Source organism: Gracilinanus agilis, chromosome 2 (genome assembly GCF_016433145.1).
Source record: "Gracilinanus agilis isolate LMUSP501 chromosome 2, AgileGrace, whole genome shotgun sequence".
Taxonomy (NCBI): Eukaryota; Metazoa; Chordata; class Mammalia; order Didelphimorphia; family Didelphidae; genus Gracilinanus; species Gracilinanus agilis.
Window position 1 is genome coordinate 612,583,780 of NC_058131.1, and position 16,049 is coordinate 612,599,828.

Below are 16,049 nucleotides of genomic sequence, written 5' to 3' on the forward strand. Positions count from 1 at the left end.
GCTCCCTCCTCTGGTAGTGAAGTAGGAGGACCCGAGATGTAAAATATTCAATATGTGGTTCGAATCAGAATTTCGGGAGTCTGGCTTTTAATAAGCTTGTGTTAGGAGAGAGGATTCAATAACAGGGAGCGCTATAACTGGAAATTACCTGGATATAAAAATAAAAACTTAAAATCAATGAACACACATTTTGGGTATCCTTTTCCCGATGTCAAAGAAGAAGCTTAAATGGGAGGATATTATGACAAACTAAGGAGTGAGTGGGACTCTGGGCTTGGTTTTTAGGCGGAGCTAGGCTTTAAGTAAGGACAACTAGGAGGAAGAAAGAATGCAGAGGTAGAGTGGGCTCCTCCTGAATATGTGGAAGAGAGGCGAGTGAGAAGAGTGCCCAGTGAGGAAGCCTCCAAGCCCCGACCCAGCCTGGGGAACCCGTGGGATAGGAGGGGGGGGGGGGGTAAAAAGAACCGAGCCTGAAGAAGCCCAGGGAGAACAGAGAAAGTGGTGGGGCCACAGTGGGGGTTGGGGGAAGACTCTGCTGGCTCCGCCCCGGGGCGGGCTCCCGTGCAGCGGTGCGCCAGATTCACGCAAGCCTTCTGGGCGGGGCTGACTCTCCTGCCCCCAAGTCCACAGCCCACCTCATCCGCCGAGACGGAAGTCGAAGGACCGCTCGGCCGCTTCCCTTTTTTCCCGAACCCCAAGCCGGTCGGGCCGGGAGCCACCCGACAGCGGAACGAAGCGCGAGGACCCAATCAAGTCTGACTCTGTTCAGCGGCGCCCCTGGCCTTCCAACTCCAGCGCGGGCCGGCGCCCTCCGCCCATGGGGGCCATGAAGCGGGCAAGCACTCTGCGTCTGCTCTCGGACCTGAGCGACTTCAGTCACGCGAGCCGGCTCCGTGAAATGCTGGCGGAGGAGCCTCTTGCCCGGGTCCGCGCCAGCCCGGACGGCCGCCACCTGTTGCTCCTGCGCCCACCAGGCTCTCCCGTCCCACTGCTGCTGGTGTCCAGGAAGGGGGCGGGGCTGGGGCTGGGGCTGGAACCCTCCTGGCCAGCTGGCCAAGGCCCGGTGCTGGATGCCTTCTTTCTAAAGTGCCCGGGCTGGGCTGGTAGCCCACGTCCCCTGCTTGCCTTGGTGTGGGCGAGCGGGCGGGCTGAAATTTGGAGCACTGGAGTGCACCCAGGTTGGCAGCTGCTGCAGCAGGCCGAATTATGTGTGAGTAGCAAGGCCAGGGTGATGGCTGCTGCGGCCGTCGGGAACCGACTAGTGTGGTGTGAAGAGCGGCCAGCCAGCACTGAGGCTGTAGCTGGATCGGTACAGGCTGCCTTCAGTCACTGTGTGTGCACTCGGGCTCTGGAACCCCACGGAGAGAGTGGTGCCATCCTGGGTGCCCCCAAGATCCTGCTACACCACTGCCCTCATTTCCAGCTGTTATCTTCCCATACTGACTTCTTCATGGTGCCTACAGCTACTACCTGGCACAGCGTGGCCCACATCTTGCTCATCTGGTACCCCAGTACAGGCAGGATAACTGTATCTGTCCCTGCTCACAATCTCACTGAGAGCAGGAATTTGAGCCCTAAAGGGAGAGACTCCTGGGATTTCAGGGCCCTACTTCAAGGAGTACCAGGTTTGCTTTGTGGTGGGGAACCCCTAGACATCCACACCTGTGTCCCTGCTCAGGGGAGCCTATTGGTGCTGAGCCCAAAGGGGGATGTGAGTCTCATCCGGAGGGACGGAGGAGCTAGAGCTGTGGGTATCTTGAAGTGTGGGCTGCTTAGCCAAGGGGTCCCTGTGTCTTTGGGTGTCTTCAGCAACACCCTAGCCTGTATACTGGGCTCTGGACTCGAGCTGCTCGACTTGAGCACTGGTCGGCTTCTAGAAAGAAAGGTCTTAAGCACTGACCGAGTCTATCTGCTAGAGCTCTCCGCCCCAGAGATTGATGAGGAAGAAGAGGAGAATAAAGGTGGGCTGAGACTGCTCTCTGCAAGTGGTCTATTCTCTATGTCTTGGGAGGTGGGAAGAGAGGTTGAGTCGCCAATCGCAGAGGACTTGGTGTTTGAAGAGGCCTGTAGCTACTATCAGCGGAGGAGTTTAAGGGGAGCTCGGCTAACGATTGATGAATTGAGAAAAGGTAGCACTTTTCAAGCACCATTGGCCCTAGCTGCTGTTCTCCAAGGTCACCGACCTCCAAACAGGCTACTGACGGATTTGCAAGCTGAGCTAAGGGACTACCATGGCCTAGAGCGGCTTAAGACTCGACTAGTAGCTGGGGAAGGGCAGGAAGAAGGCTGGACAGACCTGGTTGAAAGAGAGGTAGAGAGGCTGCTCCGGTCAGATCTGATGGGGGACAAACTGCCCCAGCTCAATGCTATCTTTTCTGTCTTCCCTGCTGCTGCCTGGGGTTCTACCCGCCGGGCCCTACAGCTACAACTGGATAAAGCTGGCCAGCTGAAGTCCCAGGCCCCTTCAGACTTGTGGAAGAAGGTTCTAGCAGACACTGGGACTGATGGTGCACTGCCTCCCTTTGAACTCCTGTGCCAATGCCTTTGTCGGCTAGAGCCATGTTGGTTGCCACCCTTTGTAGAATTGGCACAACAGCAGGGGGGCCCAGGCTGGGGGTTAGGAGCTGGGGGCCCAGGGCCACCCTTATACCGACGAGCATTGACTGTGCTGGGCAACTGGGCTGGGGCAGAAACAGAAGCTCTAGAACTAGAGTTACTCTTGGGAAGTGGCCGGCCCAAGGCAGTGCTCCAGGCCATTGGGCAGCTAGTTCAGGCCAGACAGTGGGACCGGGTGCTGGATGCAGGTCTGGCACTGAGCCCATCCAGCCATCTGCTGCAGATGGAGATCTTCACCATCTTACTAGCTGAATTTGCTCAGCATCGCCAGTTGGATGCCCACCTGGCTCGCCTGCGCTGCCTGTGCCCATCAGACTTGACACTCACTGACCTCTTGCTTCTGCTGCAGAAACATCTGCCAGATGAAGAAGGGCCTCCAGCCCCATTCCCTAAGGTGGGAGCTGAGCCCCCACTCACAGTTGGGCTCCTGAGAGACCTGCTAGAACATGACAGGCCCAAAGAACAGACCCCAAACCCCTATGAGGATATCCTGTGGGATTCTGGTGCCTGTCCTCCCCACCCTAGCAGCAGGCAATACCCCTCACAGAGCAAGAGAAGTCAGAGCTAGGAGCCTGGGGCCAGCAGTTCTATGGAATTGCCTTGGTCTGAGGACTCTGGGTCAGAGAGTATAGAGAACCTGAAAGGGAGGGGTATTTAGTTTTTCCCCATTTCCTTATGAGAGGGAGGGGCTCAGAAGGATTCCTTTCAGATGCTGGAGGGAAATTCATGAAAGGCTCCTGTTTTCCCCAATGTGTGAGATACTTTTCTTTTCTGGAGAGATTTTAAATATACACAAGGAAGGGAAGCAAGAGTGACTTGTCTAAATGTAGTTGAAGAGAGGAGGGGGGCATGATGATCTGATAAATTGGAAGAATATCCCAAGCTGCCATCTGCTCAGACCATTTCAGAGAGCCCTACTCTAAGCCTTCCATCTTCTCAGTGGGGTTTGTCTTCCTACCCACTAATGGACATGTCCCCTGGAGGAGGGAGAGAGTATGGAAGCCTAATAAAGAGGGAAGAAACCCTTCCTTCCAAGAGAAGTTCCCAGAATGAATAAAGGGCTTGAGGAAGGGTGGTGTCTCCCTATCTTGTTCCGGAGGAATGAGAAGGGAATCCTACTGCTCTTAGCTATAGCAGGGATTTGTGGAATTCATCACCAAGTTCATAATTCTCTCAGTCTCCTCTCCCAGAAGATAGAAGCAAGGCCCTGTAGATGCTGGTACTAGGAGAACTTAGTTACAAGCTTGAGAAGTGCCAGGTTGACAAAAGCCATCACTTACCTATCACCTTGCCCCCCTCCCACCTTGGCTCTTAGCCCCAGTTTCCACCTACCTTGGGTCTGATGACTGATCATATGGATCTTGATGTAGAAAAATAAGTAACTGAAAAACCCCTTAGAACCATTAAGGTCAATGAGTATCCCAAGCTCCACCTAGGCCTATCTTTCCTAGGTAATACAATGGATGGAGCACTGGACTTAGAGTCAGGAAGACTCAACTTCAAAGTTGACCCTCAGACAATGCCTGTGACCTTGGATGAGTCATTTAATCATTACCTGTCTCAGTTTCCTCATCTATGAAATGTGGGTAATAGTAGCACGAACTCCCAGGGTTGTTGGGAGGATAAAGTGAGATAATAATTGTAAAATGCTTTGCAAACATTAAAGCACTATATAAATGCCAGCTATTATTATTATTATTATTATTTCTAGGCTCTGATTTTACCACGTTCCAGACCTGGGTTCTAAGAGGTAAGACAAATGGAAAAGGGATAGGTCCCTCCTCTTTATTTCTAGGGCCTCTAAAACTCAGCAATCCAGAGAAAAAGATCAGTAATTTCCCTTCAGCACTGATCCTAAGATTTGGAGTAGGAATTTTTACGGAATACAGGCAAAATCTCTTAAATGTTGGAGCCCTAAGGCACCCTCCAACCTTGTTCCTATACCTACTTTTGAGGTAGAATACAAACAGGAAGGAGAACAGGGCTGTAATTAAAGGGTATAACTTGCATCTAGAAAGTAGATAAACATACGTGTATATAAAATAACACAGAAACCTCTGTATTCCACTGATGATGACAGGAAGGCAGGATTTGTAAATGTTCTGGAACAAATGTTAATTCCAAAAATCATGTTTATGGTGACTTTGAAACCTATCCTACAGGTAGTTTGAATCCTTTTGCTCTTGATATGAGCTATCCTTGTGCCTGCAGCCAGAGAGGGGATAGATGAGCAGGCCTCAGATGGAAAGAGTCAATGGGTGTAAACTAAGCTAAATGTGTTCCTGTTTGGGAACCATTAGATTGGTCTGAGAGGCCAGGGAAGAGCCTTTTCTGTGTTAAGTCTGGGGACAGCATCCTTCGGATCTCATGATCCCTAGATTCTGATGTAGGAAATCCTGTGCTCCAGATATTGGTCTAGGAATATGTTTACTGGACTTAGGTAAGGGAAGGAGGGGAAATGTGATATTATCTGGGAGCCCCTTATTAATATTCTGTGCCTCAGTTTCTTCATCTACCAATCAGGGAGAACACTCATGGGACCCAGGTTAGGACATGGAAGTGAGGAGTAGGGACAAAGGGCCAAAGGACAAAGTGGCTGAACCCTTAGGTAGGAACACTGTGTTGTTCTCACAGTTCCCACGAGGGGGCAACAATATTCCAATACTGTTGGGGGATTGAGGTGGAAGAATTTTGACTGGGGCTAATTCAAGAAGGTTCCCCATTTTAGGGCACATCACACCCTTGGTGGTTGCTCTTAATATTGAAAATTTTACCTCCTTTGCAAAAGCAACTCAAACAACTTTCCATGCTACATGGTTCAGTGTTTTCACAGAGGGTCAGAAAGAAGAAGCATTTCATTGTTGTGTTCCAAGCACTGTACTGACAATCTGTCCTCAAAGAGTTCTATTCTATTGGGACACTTTGGGCTAGAAAGTTGGAAGTGAGATGAGCTGGGCCATAAGGGAATAGAGTAAAACATTCTAGCCAGAAACATTGTCAGAGTTGATTTTATAATGGTTCGAGGTTCCAGGATTGAAGGAGATGGGGTGGGAAGGGTATTCACAAAGTATCTGGAAAGGAAGGCATAAAATTAACCATTGGTGGTTAACATTGTCCTGAAATTGAGATACAGGAAATGCTTCACTAATCAGGAAGAGGTATATTCCACAGCAAAATTCCTCTAGTCAATGGTTCTTAACCTTTTTTTTTCAGTCATGGATCCCTTTGGAAGACTCTAGACCTGAAAAGAATAATATTTTTAAATAATTGAAGGAAATGCTAAATTTCAGTTTGAGGTTAGTGAAAATGAAGATGTAATCTTCTTCCTGTTCAAGTTAATGGACCTTCTGAAGTCTATACATAAACCCCTTGGGGGTCCTTAACCGCAGGTCAAATAACCCTACACTAAGGCATCATTTTTGATATAGTCAGGAAGGAAGTCTGCCAAGCTGAATAGATGGCTAGAGAGGAGGAGGGAGTGAAGAGAGAGTAAATCAGTGGAGGAAGATGATAGAGTTGTTAATGTAGGAAGGGGACTCAGGAGTGTCTCCTTCCAGTGTCTTCTCTATCTCTTCCTACATCAGGCCCTACCCAAACCACAGGAGATCAGGCAGAATTTTGTTAAAAGGTGGAAACTGGCCTGAACAAACCCATCTTAAAAGTATTTCTGTCACATCCAGCTGGAAGGAAGGAAGGAACTTGGTTCTAGCCTGAGAAGTGGGTCATCACTGGGGTCCTGTGGGGGGAGGCAGGGAACCAAATCAAGAATCACAGTGAGGGATATGGATTTAAATGGTTGTCAGTGGGAAGAGTCACTACTGAATCTATATCTAGGGGGCCAGAAACTGTCCATTCTCATGTTCTGCAGCTCCAGTTACACATTTGGTTTCCAGGAACCTAATTGTGGGGATGATAGAAACTAATGAAAAACAAATGAGACAGGAGGAAGACACCTGTGGGGAAGGGAAGCCATTCTTAAAGCAAGGGTGGGCCTCTTTCATTGCCTAGTTGTAGTCTCAGCTCAGAAAGTCTCAAGCTTCTTGTCTTTTTCCTCCTCCCACAACACAAGAAATTAAATGCCTTAAGAGTAGGAGGGGATGATGAGGGGATCCAGCATGGGAGCGCTGAATGAGACATTTCTTCCCTGACTAGCTCACCAGATTACAAATGTGATTATCTAGCTGATCAACCACCTGAATCAGGGACTGAATTAAGCCCCCACATAATCACCTGTGAAGTGAGGTGATGTAGATAGTCAGTAATGGGAAAATATGGAGGATCAAGGGAAAGAAGGATAGAGGAAGTGCAAGGCAGAAAACCCAATCCTCTTGTCAGATCCAGTGAAACTGAAGGGGAACCTCTACCTGAGCAAGAACCCCTTAGAAGATTTGGCTCTGAGAGGCAGCTAGGTAGCACAATGGATAGAGCATCAGGCCTGCAGCTAATAGGACTTGGGTTCAAATCTGCCCTCACACATTCCTACCTGTGTGACCCTTGGCAAGTCACTTAACCCCCATTGCCTATCCTTACCATTCTTCTGCCTTGGAATAAATAACCAGTATTGATTCTAAGACAAAGTAAAGGTTTAAAAAAAAATTGCTGCCAAGACCAAAGGTAAAGGAGGAGGAAGAGAAGAAGATGATGACAATAATGATTTGACTTTGTAAGTTGAAATTTCAAGTCTCATCATGAAATAGATCTAAAATTGAGAATGATCCTTTTTTTTTTCTTTCACACCTTGAGGAAACCATACAAAGGTGAAATCTAAGGTGGAAGATGGAGATAGGGCCCCTCAACCATTTTTCATTCTCATTTTGGTACCTTAATGGGATCAGATAAGGAAGACTTACTAAGAGGATCCCCCTTAGCCTCCCTAGGGATTTGATGTTGGAGAAGATGAGAGACACTAAAGACATGGAGGATAGGAGAGATCATAGTAGTAGAGGAATGGTAAAAAGAGATCCCTGTCTTGAGTGATGTTGAAGAATGAGTCTATGGAGAAAAATGAGTCTAAGTTCAACTTCCCAAAGAGATTGTTTTGAGAGCTACATCAGAGGAAACAGGGATAGAGAGAGGGGATATTACTGAAGTAGTGGGGGGTAGGGAGCAGGAGGGCCTGAGTTAAGCAGCAGGAAATAAGTATGCATGTCTGGGAGGGTTTAGGGGAGGCCTAGAAAGGAATCTCCTGGAATGTGTTAGGGAAACTGTCTGGGCACATTTATTTCCTGTGTTAGGGAAAGGAGCCATATCTCTGGGCACACGTGTTCTGTGTCAGGACTCCCCAAGCACACTTGTCCTGTGCTTACTCATAGCAGCCCTTCATGTAGCTAGAAATGCTCGGATCCCTTATCTGGAGCAAACTGAAAAAGGGGAAAAAATCCCCAAAGTCAATTACTTGCCCAAATCTCCTTAATATCCTCTGTAATATTCTAGGGCTAACTTTGGTGTTGGAGTTAGCTCCAAGAATCAGGCCTCTAAAATCCCCAGGCACTTCCAAGAGGAAATGGGACCTTAAAAAGACCTGTTCTCAAGGTCCCAGTCAAGGTGTCGACGTGGAATCTAGAGACCCCAAACTTGTGGCCTAGTGAGATCTGATGAACCCCAAGTTTTAGGAATAGCTTGTAAGTTGGAGACCCCCCAAAGTTTGTGCTTATTCCCTGTTCCTGTGAGAATCCACCCAGAAGGGAATCTCAGGCTAGCAGTTTCAAACTGAATAATGGACCCTAGGGTAAAAGCTAAGTGACTCTTTAGTGCAGTAGGCAGTGCATCAGTCTCATAAGCTGAAGGTCCTGAGTTTGATCCGGAAAAGGGGATGTGGTATAATGGGAGAAGCTTCTAAAGCAAAAGAATCACTTGGCTTTTACCCTAGGGTCCATTATTCAGTATACAACTGCTAGCCTGAGATTCCCTTCTGGGTGGATTCTCACAGGAACAGGGAACAAGCACAAACTTTGGGGGTCTCCAACTTACAAGCTATTCCTAAAACTTGGGGTTCATCAGATCTCACTAGGCCACAAGTTTGGGGTCTCTAGATTCCACGTCGACAAAGGTTTTCTTAACTTTTTCTATAGATCACATTCCCTCTCATTGCTGTCACTACTTGTAAGGAAAAGCCCCAAGTGGGAAGGCAGAGGGAAGCCTTGAAGCTGAGCTCCAGATCTCATTCAGGGTTTCCTTTCTCTCAAAAGGTGTCCTTAAGTCCTAGTCAGGGAGGGCTTTCTCTCTCTACTACCACCAATTCCTGTGGCCCCTGGAGTCTTCCCAATCTGTCCATCTCTCCTCAGCCTGAATAAGTGGCAAAATACTTTGCTTTCTCCTAATCTCATGAAGACATGACAGGGTTAAAAGACAATACAGGTTTCCTAGGTAATTTTGGGGGAGGAAAGAGTAATACCAAAGAAAAAGAATATACAGAGTTTAAGATGATTAAATTTAAAACTGTTCATTCTTAAGGTAGCTAGGTAGCTCAGTGTTTTGAGAGCCAGGCTTAGAGATGGGGAGGTCCTAAGTTCAAATCCATGGGCCTTAGACTCTTCCTAGCTGTGTGATCCTGGGCAAATCACTTAACCCCCATTGCCTAGCCCTTACCATTCTTCTGCCTTGGAAACAATACTTAGTATTGATTCTAAGATGGAATGTAAAAGTTACCAAAAAAAAAAAAACAAAAAACTTCCATTCTTTTATCTAACCCTTTATCATTTAACTTTATGTCCTATCACCTATATAGAACATCATTCACCTCCTAAGCACCCCCCACTCCCAGGCTTTAACCTGGGATATAACACATACACATGCATCTGGGCTCTGCTCACTCCACTGAAAGAACCCCTTTCTTCCTCACTTTTATTGTCATTAAACCTTATAAAATTTAAATACTTGGAGTATTCATTTTTAGTCTTAGACCTGGATGCCAGTATAGGGGATATACCCTTTTGCAAGCATGAGTTCTGGCAAACAAAGCATCCAAAGCCACCCAATTGAGAAGTTAAAGCATGAATAGCCTTTGTTGGCAGGGGCAAGCAAGGTGCAGTGTTAGACCTGATTAGACTCACTTCCTACTAGGTCCCCTTTCTCAGTAATCTCAGGAATCTGTCCTTAAACCCCTAACCAGACCTTTTTGCTTTTGCCCTATCCCCCATTCTTGATTCTTGTATCATTAAGAGGGTACCTATGAAATAGATTAAATAGTTCTATTTGGAGTGTAAAGTGTTTTCCTGAAATCCTAGGAAGACCGAAATTAGCCCTGGAATATTAGAGGATTTTGAAGAGATTTGGGCAGTGCAACCCACTCTAGCAGAGGCAGAAGTTATTAAATTAGATCTTGGTTACTTTTCAAACTCTCTGTCAGATCACCTAATGAGTGATTATCAAGCAAAGAGTTGCTATCCCTGGTCAATCTTTATCAGTTTCCCGGTTCAATCAATCAATCACTAAACATTTATTCAGTACCTACTATGTGCTAGGCACTATATTAAATGTTGGGGATATAAAAAAGAGGCAAAAGACAGTCCCTGTCCTCAAGGAACTCACAACCTAATGAGGGAAACAACAAATACATACAAACAAGCTAAACAGGATAAATGGAAAATAATTAAGGGAGAGAAGGCATGAAAATTAAGAGGGTTTAGGAAAAGTGTCCTTTAGAAGATGAGATTTTAGTTGAGATATAAAGGAAGTCAGGAAAGCCAGTAGGCAGAGGGGAGAAAGGAACATCCCTGGAATTTGGAACAGACAGAAAAAAATGCCTGGAATCAAGAAAGGTCTTAAGGCTAGTGTCACTGGCCTGAAGAGTAGGTAATTGGGAGTAAGATATAAAAAGACTAGAAATATAAGAGGGGGCTAGATTTTGGGTTTTGAACATAAGCAGGGTTTTTTGTATTTAATATTTAATTCTAGAAGCTATAAGGAGCTTTTTTTTTTTTTTTTTAAACCCTTACCTCTGTCTTGGAGTCAATACTGTGTATTGGCTCCAAGGCAGAAGAATGGTAAGGGTAGGCAATTGGGGTCAAGTGACTTGCCCAGGGTCATACAGCTGGGAAGTGTCTGAGACCAGATTTAAACCTAGGACCTCCCATCTCTAGGCCTGGCTCTCAATCCACTGAGCTACACAGCTGCCCCCTATACTATAAGGAGCTTTTTTTTTTTTTTTTTTTAATTTTTTTAAACCCTTAACTTTCTGTGTATTGATTTTATAGGTGGAAGATTGGCAAGGGTAGGCAATGGGGGTCAAGTGACTTGCCCAGGGTCACACAATTGGGAAGTGTCTGAGGCCAGATTTGAACCTAGGACCTCCTGTCTCTAGGCCTAGCTCTCAATCCACTGAGCTACCCAGCTGCCCCTATAAGGAGCTTTTTAATGAAGGTGAGGGGGGCTTGGGTGGCATGGCCAGACCTACACTTTATGAAAATCACTTTAGGGGCTAAATAGAGGATGAATTAGAGTGGGGCATGCTCACCCATCAGTAGGCTATTGCCATAGTCCAGGCATGAGGTGATGAGAACTTGTGCCAGAGTGGTGGCAGTGTCAGAGGAGAAAAGGAGGCATATTGAAGAAATGTTGCAAAAGTAAAATCAACAGGCTTTGGCAAAAGATTGGTTGGGGAGGGGACCGGGAAGTTATGAGAGACAGTGAGGAATTGAGGATGACACCTAGGTAGCTAGCCTGAGGGACTGGGAGGAGGATGATTCTCTGAACAATAATAGGGAAGGAAAGGGTGGTTTAGGGAGAAGAAAAATTAGTTTGATTTTGGACATGACACATTTAAGACATCCAGTTTGAGATGTCTAACAGGTGGTTGGAGATGAGAAATTGGAAGTCAGCAGCGAGATTGGAGCAGGTTACATAGATTTGAGAATCATCAGGATAGAGATGGTAATTAAATTCATGGAAGCTAATGAGATCACCAAGTGAAGCAGTATTGAGGAAGAAGAGAAGACAGGCCAGAACAGAATGCCTAAGTACACCTATGATTAGAAAGCATGATCTAGATGAGGATTCAGTATAGGAAATTGAGAAGTGATCAGATAGGTAGGAGGAGAACCAGAAGAGAAATGTTCTGAAAACCTAAAGAGAAGAGAATATTAAGGAGAAAAAGGGTGGTCAGCAGGGTCAGTGGATGCAAAGAGGTTAAGGATTTAAAAAAAAAGGTCATTGGACTTGCCAATAAAAGGGAATAATAGGGAGGATATATTAAGAAAGGGATTAATGTTAAACAAAATGAACTCTTAATGTTGAGACAGAAAAAAGTAGAAAAAGTGCAAGATAAAATGGAGAGAAATATGCAATTAACAATCATAACTATGAATGTGAATGGAATGGACTCATAAAATGGAAGAGGATAGCAGACTGGATTAGAAAGCAAAATCCAACAAATAGGTTGTTTACAGAAAATACTTGAAACAGAAAATTGCATTCAGAGTTCATATAAGGGGCTAGACAAAATCTGCTTTCACCTTTTTTTTGGAAAAAACACAACTATTAAATAGTCAAAAAAGACACTCTTTAAGGATAGAGGTCACAGGGCTGAGAAGGCCTCTGCTCAAGAGTTGCTCAGATTGAACTCCAAATGCCCTGGGTCCTGACCCCTGGGAGTGACACTGTGTTAGATGACTTCTCCAAGGAACAAAAGAAATTAGAGAACCATTTGGGAAGATCCAGGGGCTGGGAAAGATGATTGACATTGTCATACTGACAGGATACAATCAAGCTTGGGAAAGGAATCATTGCCAGAGACTAGGGAGTAAGGGAAAGGGGTATTTATGATGGATACTGAAAGATAGTCCCTGCCCAGGTGTATCTTCCTGGGAAAGGGTCTCTGATACAATGGGGAAGACTACCTAAAACAAAAGGATATTTAGCATTTATCTTAGGGTCAATTATTCAATCTGAAACTGCTAGCCTGAGATTCCCTTCAGGATGGATTCTTAAGGGAACAAGGAACTAGCACAAGATTTGGGATCTACAATTTACAAGCTATTCCTAAAACCTGGGGTTCATTACATCCCACCAGGCCACAAGTTTGGGGTCTCTAGATTCCACAATGACAACTGAATAGGTTGTCTTAAAAGGGCAAGAGTAATAATCATGATCTCAAATAAAGCAACAGCAAAAATATACCAAATTAAAAGAGATGAACAGGAAACTATATTTTGCAGAAAAGGACCATAGATAATGAATTAATATAAATACTAAACATTTATGCACCAAATGATATAACCTCTAAATATTTAAAGGAAAAGTTAAATGAGTTACAGGGGAAAATAGAGAACAAAATTTTACCTCTCAGACCTAGATAAATTTTACCCAAAATAAGTACAAAGGACCTGAATAGAAGTTTTTTTAAAGTTAGATATGATTGACCACAGGACATTTTTGAATGGGAAGAGAAAGGAATGTGTGTATTTCTTAGCTATGCATGGCTTCAGAGTTAGAACAAAGATATCCATTATCACCATTACTATTCAACACAGATGTCAAAAATACTAGCTAACCCAATAAAGCAAGAAAAAGAAATTGAGGGACTAAACTCAGGCAAAGAAGAAACAAAAATTGTCACTTTTTGTAGAAGTTATGATGGTTAACTTTTAGAAATAAAAGAGTAAACTAAAAAGCTAATTAAGCTAATTAAACTAATTAAAACAATTAACAACTTCAGAAAAATAGCATCATATAAAACAAACCCATATAAATAATCTCCATTTCCGTATACCACCAAGAAAATCCATCAGGAAGAGAAAGAAAAGATTCATTTAAAATAGCTACAGAAAGTATAAAATACATGAGTCTACCTGCCAAGACACATAGAAAGGAATCATGTGAACACAACTGTACTATATTTCATACAAATAAAGGCAGATCTGAATAATTGGATTCTTTGTAAAACTATATACCAAAGAATATACAAAGAATAAATATCCATTGCTCTTAGTGAGACTAAGTCAATATAATGAAAATGACAATCCTGCTTAAATCAGTTTACTTATTCAATACCATACCAAACTACCAAAGAATTACTTTATCAAGGTAGATAAAGTAAACACAAAATTAATCCAGAGGAATAAAAAACTAGAAATCTCAAGGGAATTCATAAAAAAAAGGGGGGGAAGAAAAGGCCTAGCAGTACTAGATCTCCAATTATACCTCAAAACAGTAGTCATCAAGACAGTTTGTTACTACTTAAGAAATAGAAAGGTTAATCAATGGAACACATTAGGTACACAACATACAGAAGTAACCTAGTGTTTGATAAACCCAAAGATCCTTGCTATTGGTCAAGAACTCACTGTTGGACAAAAACTATTGGGAAACTGGAAAGCAGTCTTGCAGAAACTAAGTCTAGGCTAACATCTCACTGTGTACTAAGACAAGGAAAAGTCCTCTAGATCCATAGTAATGAACTAGCATTGAGGTTGCTCCAAAAGGGAAGAACACTTGAGGATTCTAATAAAGGACTAAGTCCTGGTTTCCTCTTTCACATTGTGATTCTGACTCTTGCTGGTCCTCCTGTTTAGTACTAAAACATTCTCACTTCCCTGAAGAACTTCTCTCTAAGAAATCTGATCCAGAAGCATATCAAATTGGTACATACAATTATACATATTGAATACATGGAAAATAACTTCAAAGATGAAAATATTTGTAGTTGGAGAGATCAAGAAGGACCTGTAAACAATGGTGTTTGTGTTGACTTTTTTTTTTTTAAACCCTTACCTTCTGTCTCAGAATTGATACTAAGTATTGGTTCTAAGGCAGAAGAATAGAAAGAGCTAGGCAATTGGGATTAAGTGACTTGCCCAATTTAGCAGAGCTAGAAAGTGTCTGAGGCCAGATTTAAACCCAAGACTTCCTGTCTTCAGGCCTGGCAATCTATTCACTAAACTACCTAGATGGCCTTTGAAGGAAGTCAGGGATTCCAAGAAGTGGGAGTGAAGAGAAAAAGAACATCCAAGGCATAGGGAACAGATTCTACCACTGTATTGGATCAAATTATTGTCTTGTCTCTATGTAGGTGACTCCAGGACCAATATGCCCAATTGCAGGCTCTCTCCTAAGCCTCCTCAATTCTAAATCACCAACTGACTATTAGACATTTCCAAATGTATATATTGTAAGCGTATCAAACTTGTATGTCCAAGAGAGCTTACATTATTGTTGAAAGCTATCCAACAGCTCCAGGGGATGGTTTAGGTGAGAAAGAATGAAATTGGAGACCATCTGTCTGTCAGCTCATGGCTGCTCTATCAATCATCAATGAGCTTGTGATTTATTTTATACAGTATTCAACAAAACCCCTTTTCATCCAAAGCCCAAAGAAGTTTCACAGCTGCGCAGACACCGAATTACCTCATCATTGGTATATAGTTTTACAAAGAATTTTCTCATGAAGATAATGTTGGATGAGAAAAAATCCCAAGGTTGAAAATGAGCCTCATTTTATCTAAAGTGGAATTTTGCCTGAGCTTGCCACTCCATGACCTTGAGACGCCTGGAGCAGTATGAGAGAAATATCCACAGCTGCAGCTTTACTCTGCTGAGTGAAAAAAGGCTATTAACTCATTAAGTGCTGGTTTACTAAGAACTTAAAGCTTCCTAGAAAATCAAATTATAATGTTTTCCAATAAGAAAAGGTGTGGATCATAAAAGGAATCAAAGAGAGGAGTCAAGATTTTTATCTTAGATAGCCCATCCTGTCTGTGTTCTGACTTGTAGAGCAGAAAGGTCAAAGCGTGGCCTTGCCGGATTGCATTGATCTTTTGATTGGGTCCAGATGAAAATATCTATTATAGACTGTTTCTCTCAATGACTTCCAAAAAAGGAGCCTCCAGGAGGGGTCAATTATTTTGGATTAACCAACCTGCTAGTAGCCCAGCCTTTTGGGCTTAGGCTACCAGAATCAATCACAAAGGTGTATCCGTCTTATTGATCATGATGGGAATCCACATAAAAGGCCCTATCAAAGACCCTATTTCTCTGATTGGCTCCCAATGCATTATCTTTCTTTCTTTCCTTTTCTTTTTTTTTTTTTAAACCCTTACCTTGAATGGCAGAGAAGGTGCAGGGATCCATCTGATTTCTACCAAAAGCTATGATATAATGCCTCAAAATAATTTTTACCCTTTTACAAAATTAATTCTGGAGCAGTATAAACTACAAAAAGACAGTGTAATAATTTTTCAGCCCAAAACAACTTAGAAGGCTGGCATGAGGGATCTATGCACTAGGGAAAATATGGAGCAAAGCTTGCCAGGGCAGGCCCCACCAAGGCCTTGAACACAGCTGAAGCAGCAGCCAAGGCTTCTGGAACTCACAGCCACAAATGGTATGGGGAGGTTCAATAATTGCTCAGAAGGAGATGACAGGGTTCCTTTCCCATCTCTGGTTCCAAGACTCTTGTGAAATTGCCCATACTGAGAACCAGGTCATAGTCCTAGGAC

At 43.9% G+C, this 16,049-nt stretch overlaps 1 protein-coding gene across 1 annotated transcript; it reads left to right on the plus strand.

Moving 5' to 3' along the window:
- Window positions 1-817: 817 nt before the first annotated feature.
- HPS6 (HPS6 biogenesis of lysosomal organelles complex 2 subunit 3) lies at window positions 818-3,324 on the plus strand. The gene has a single exon (XM_044662536.1). The coding sequence runs from the start codon at window positions 818-820 to the stop codon at window positions 3,182-3,184; it is 2,367 nt and encodes a 788-aa protein (XP_044518471.1). The 3' UTR covers window positions 3,185-3,324.
- The last annotated feature ends 12,725 nt before the right edge of the window (window positions 3,325-16,049 follow it).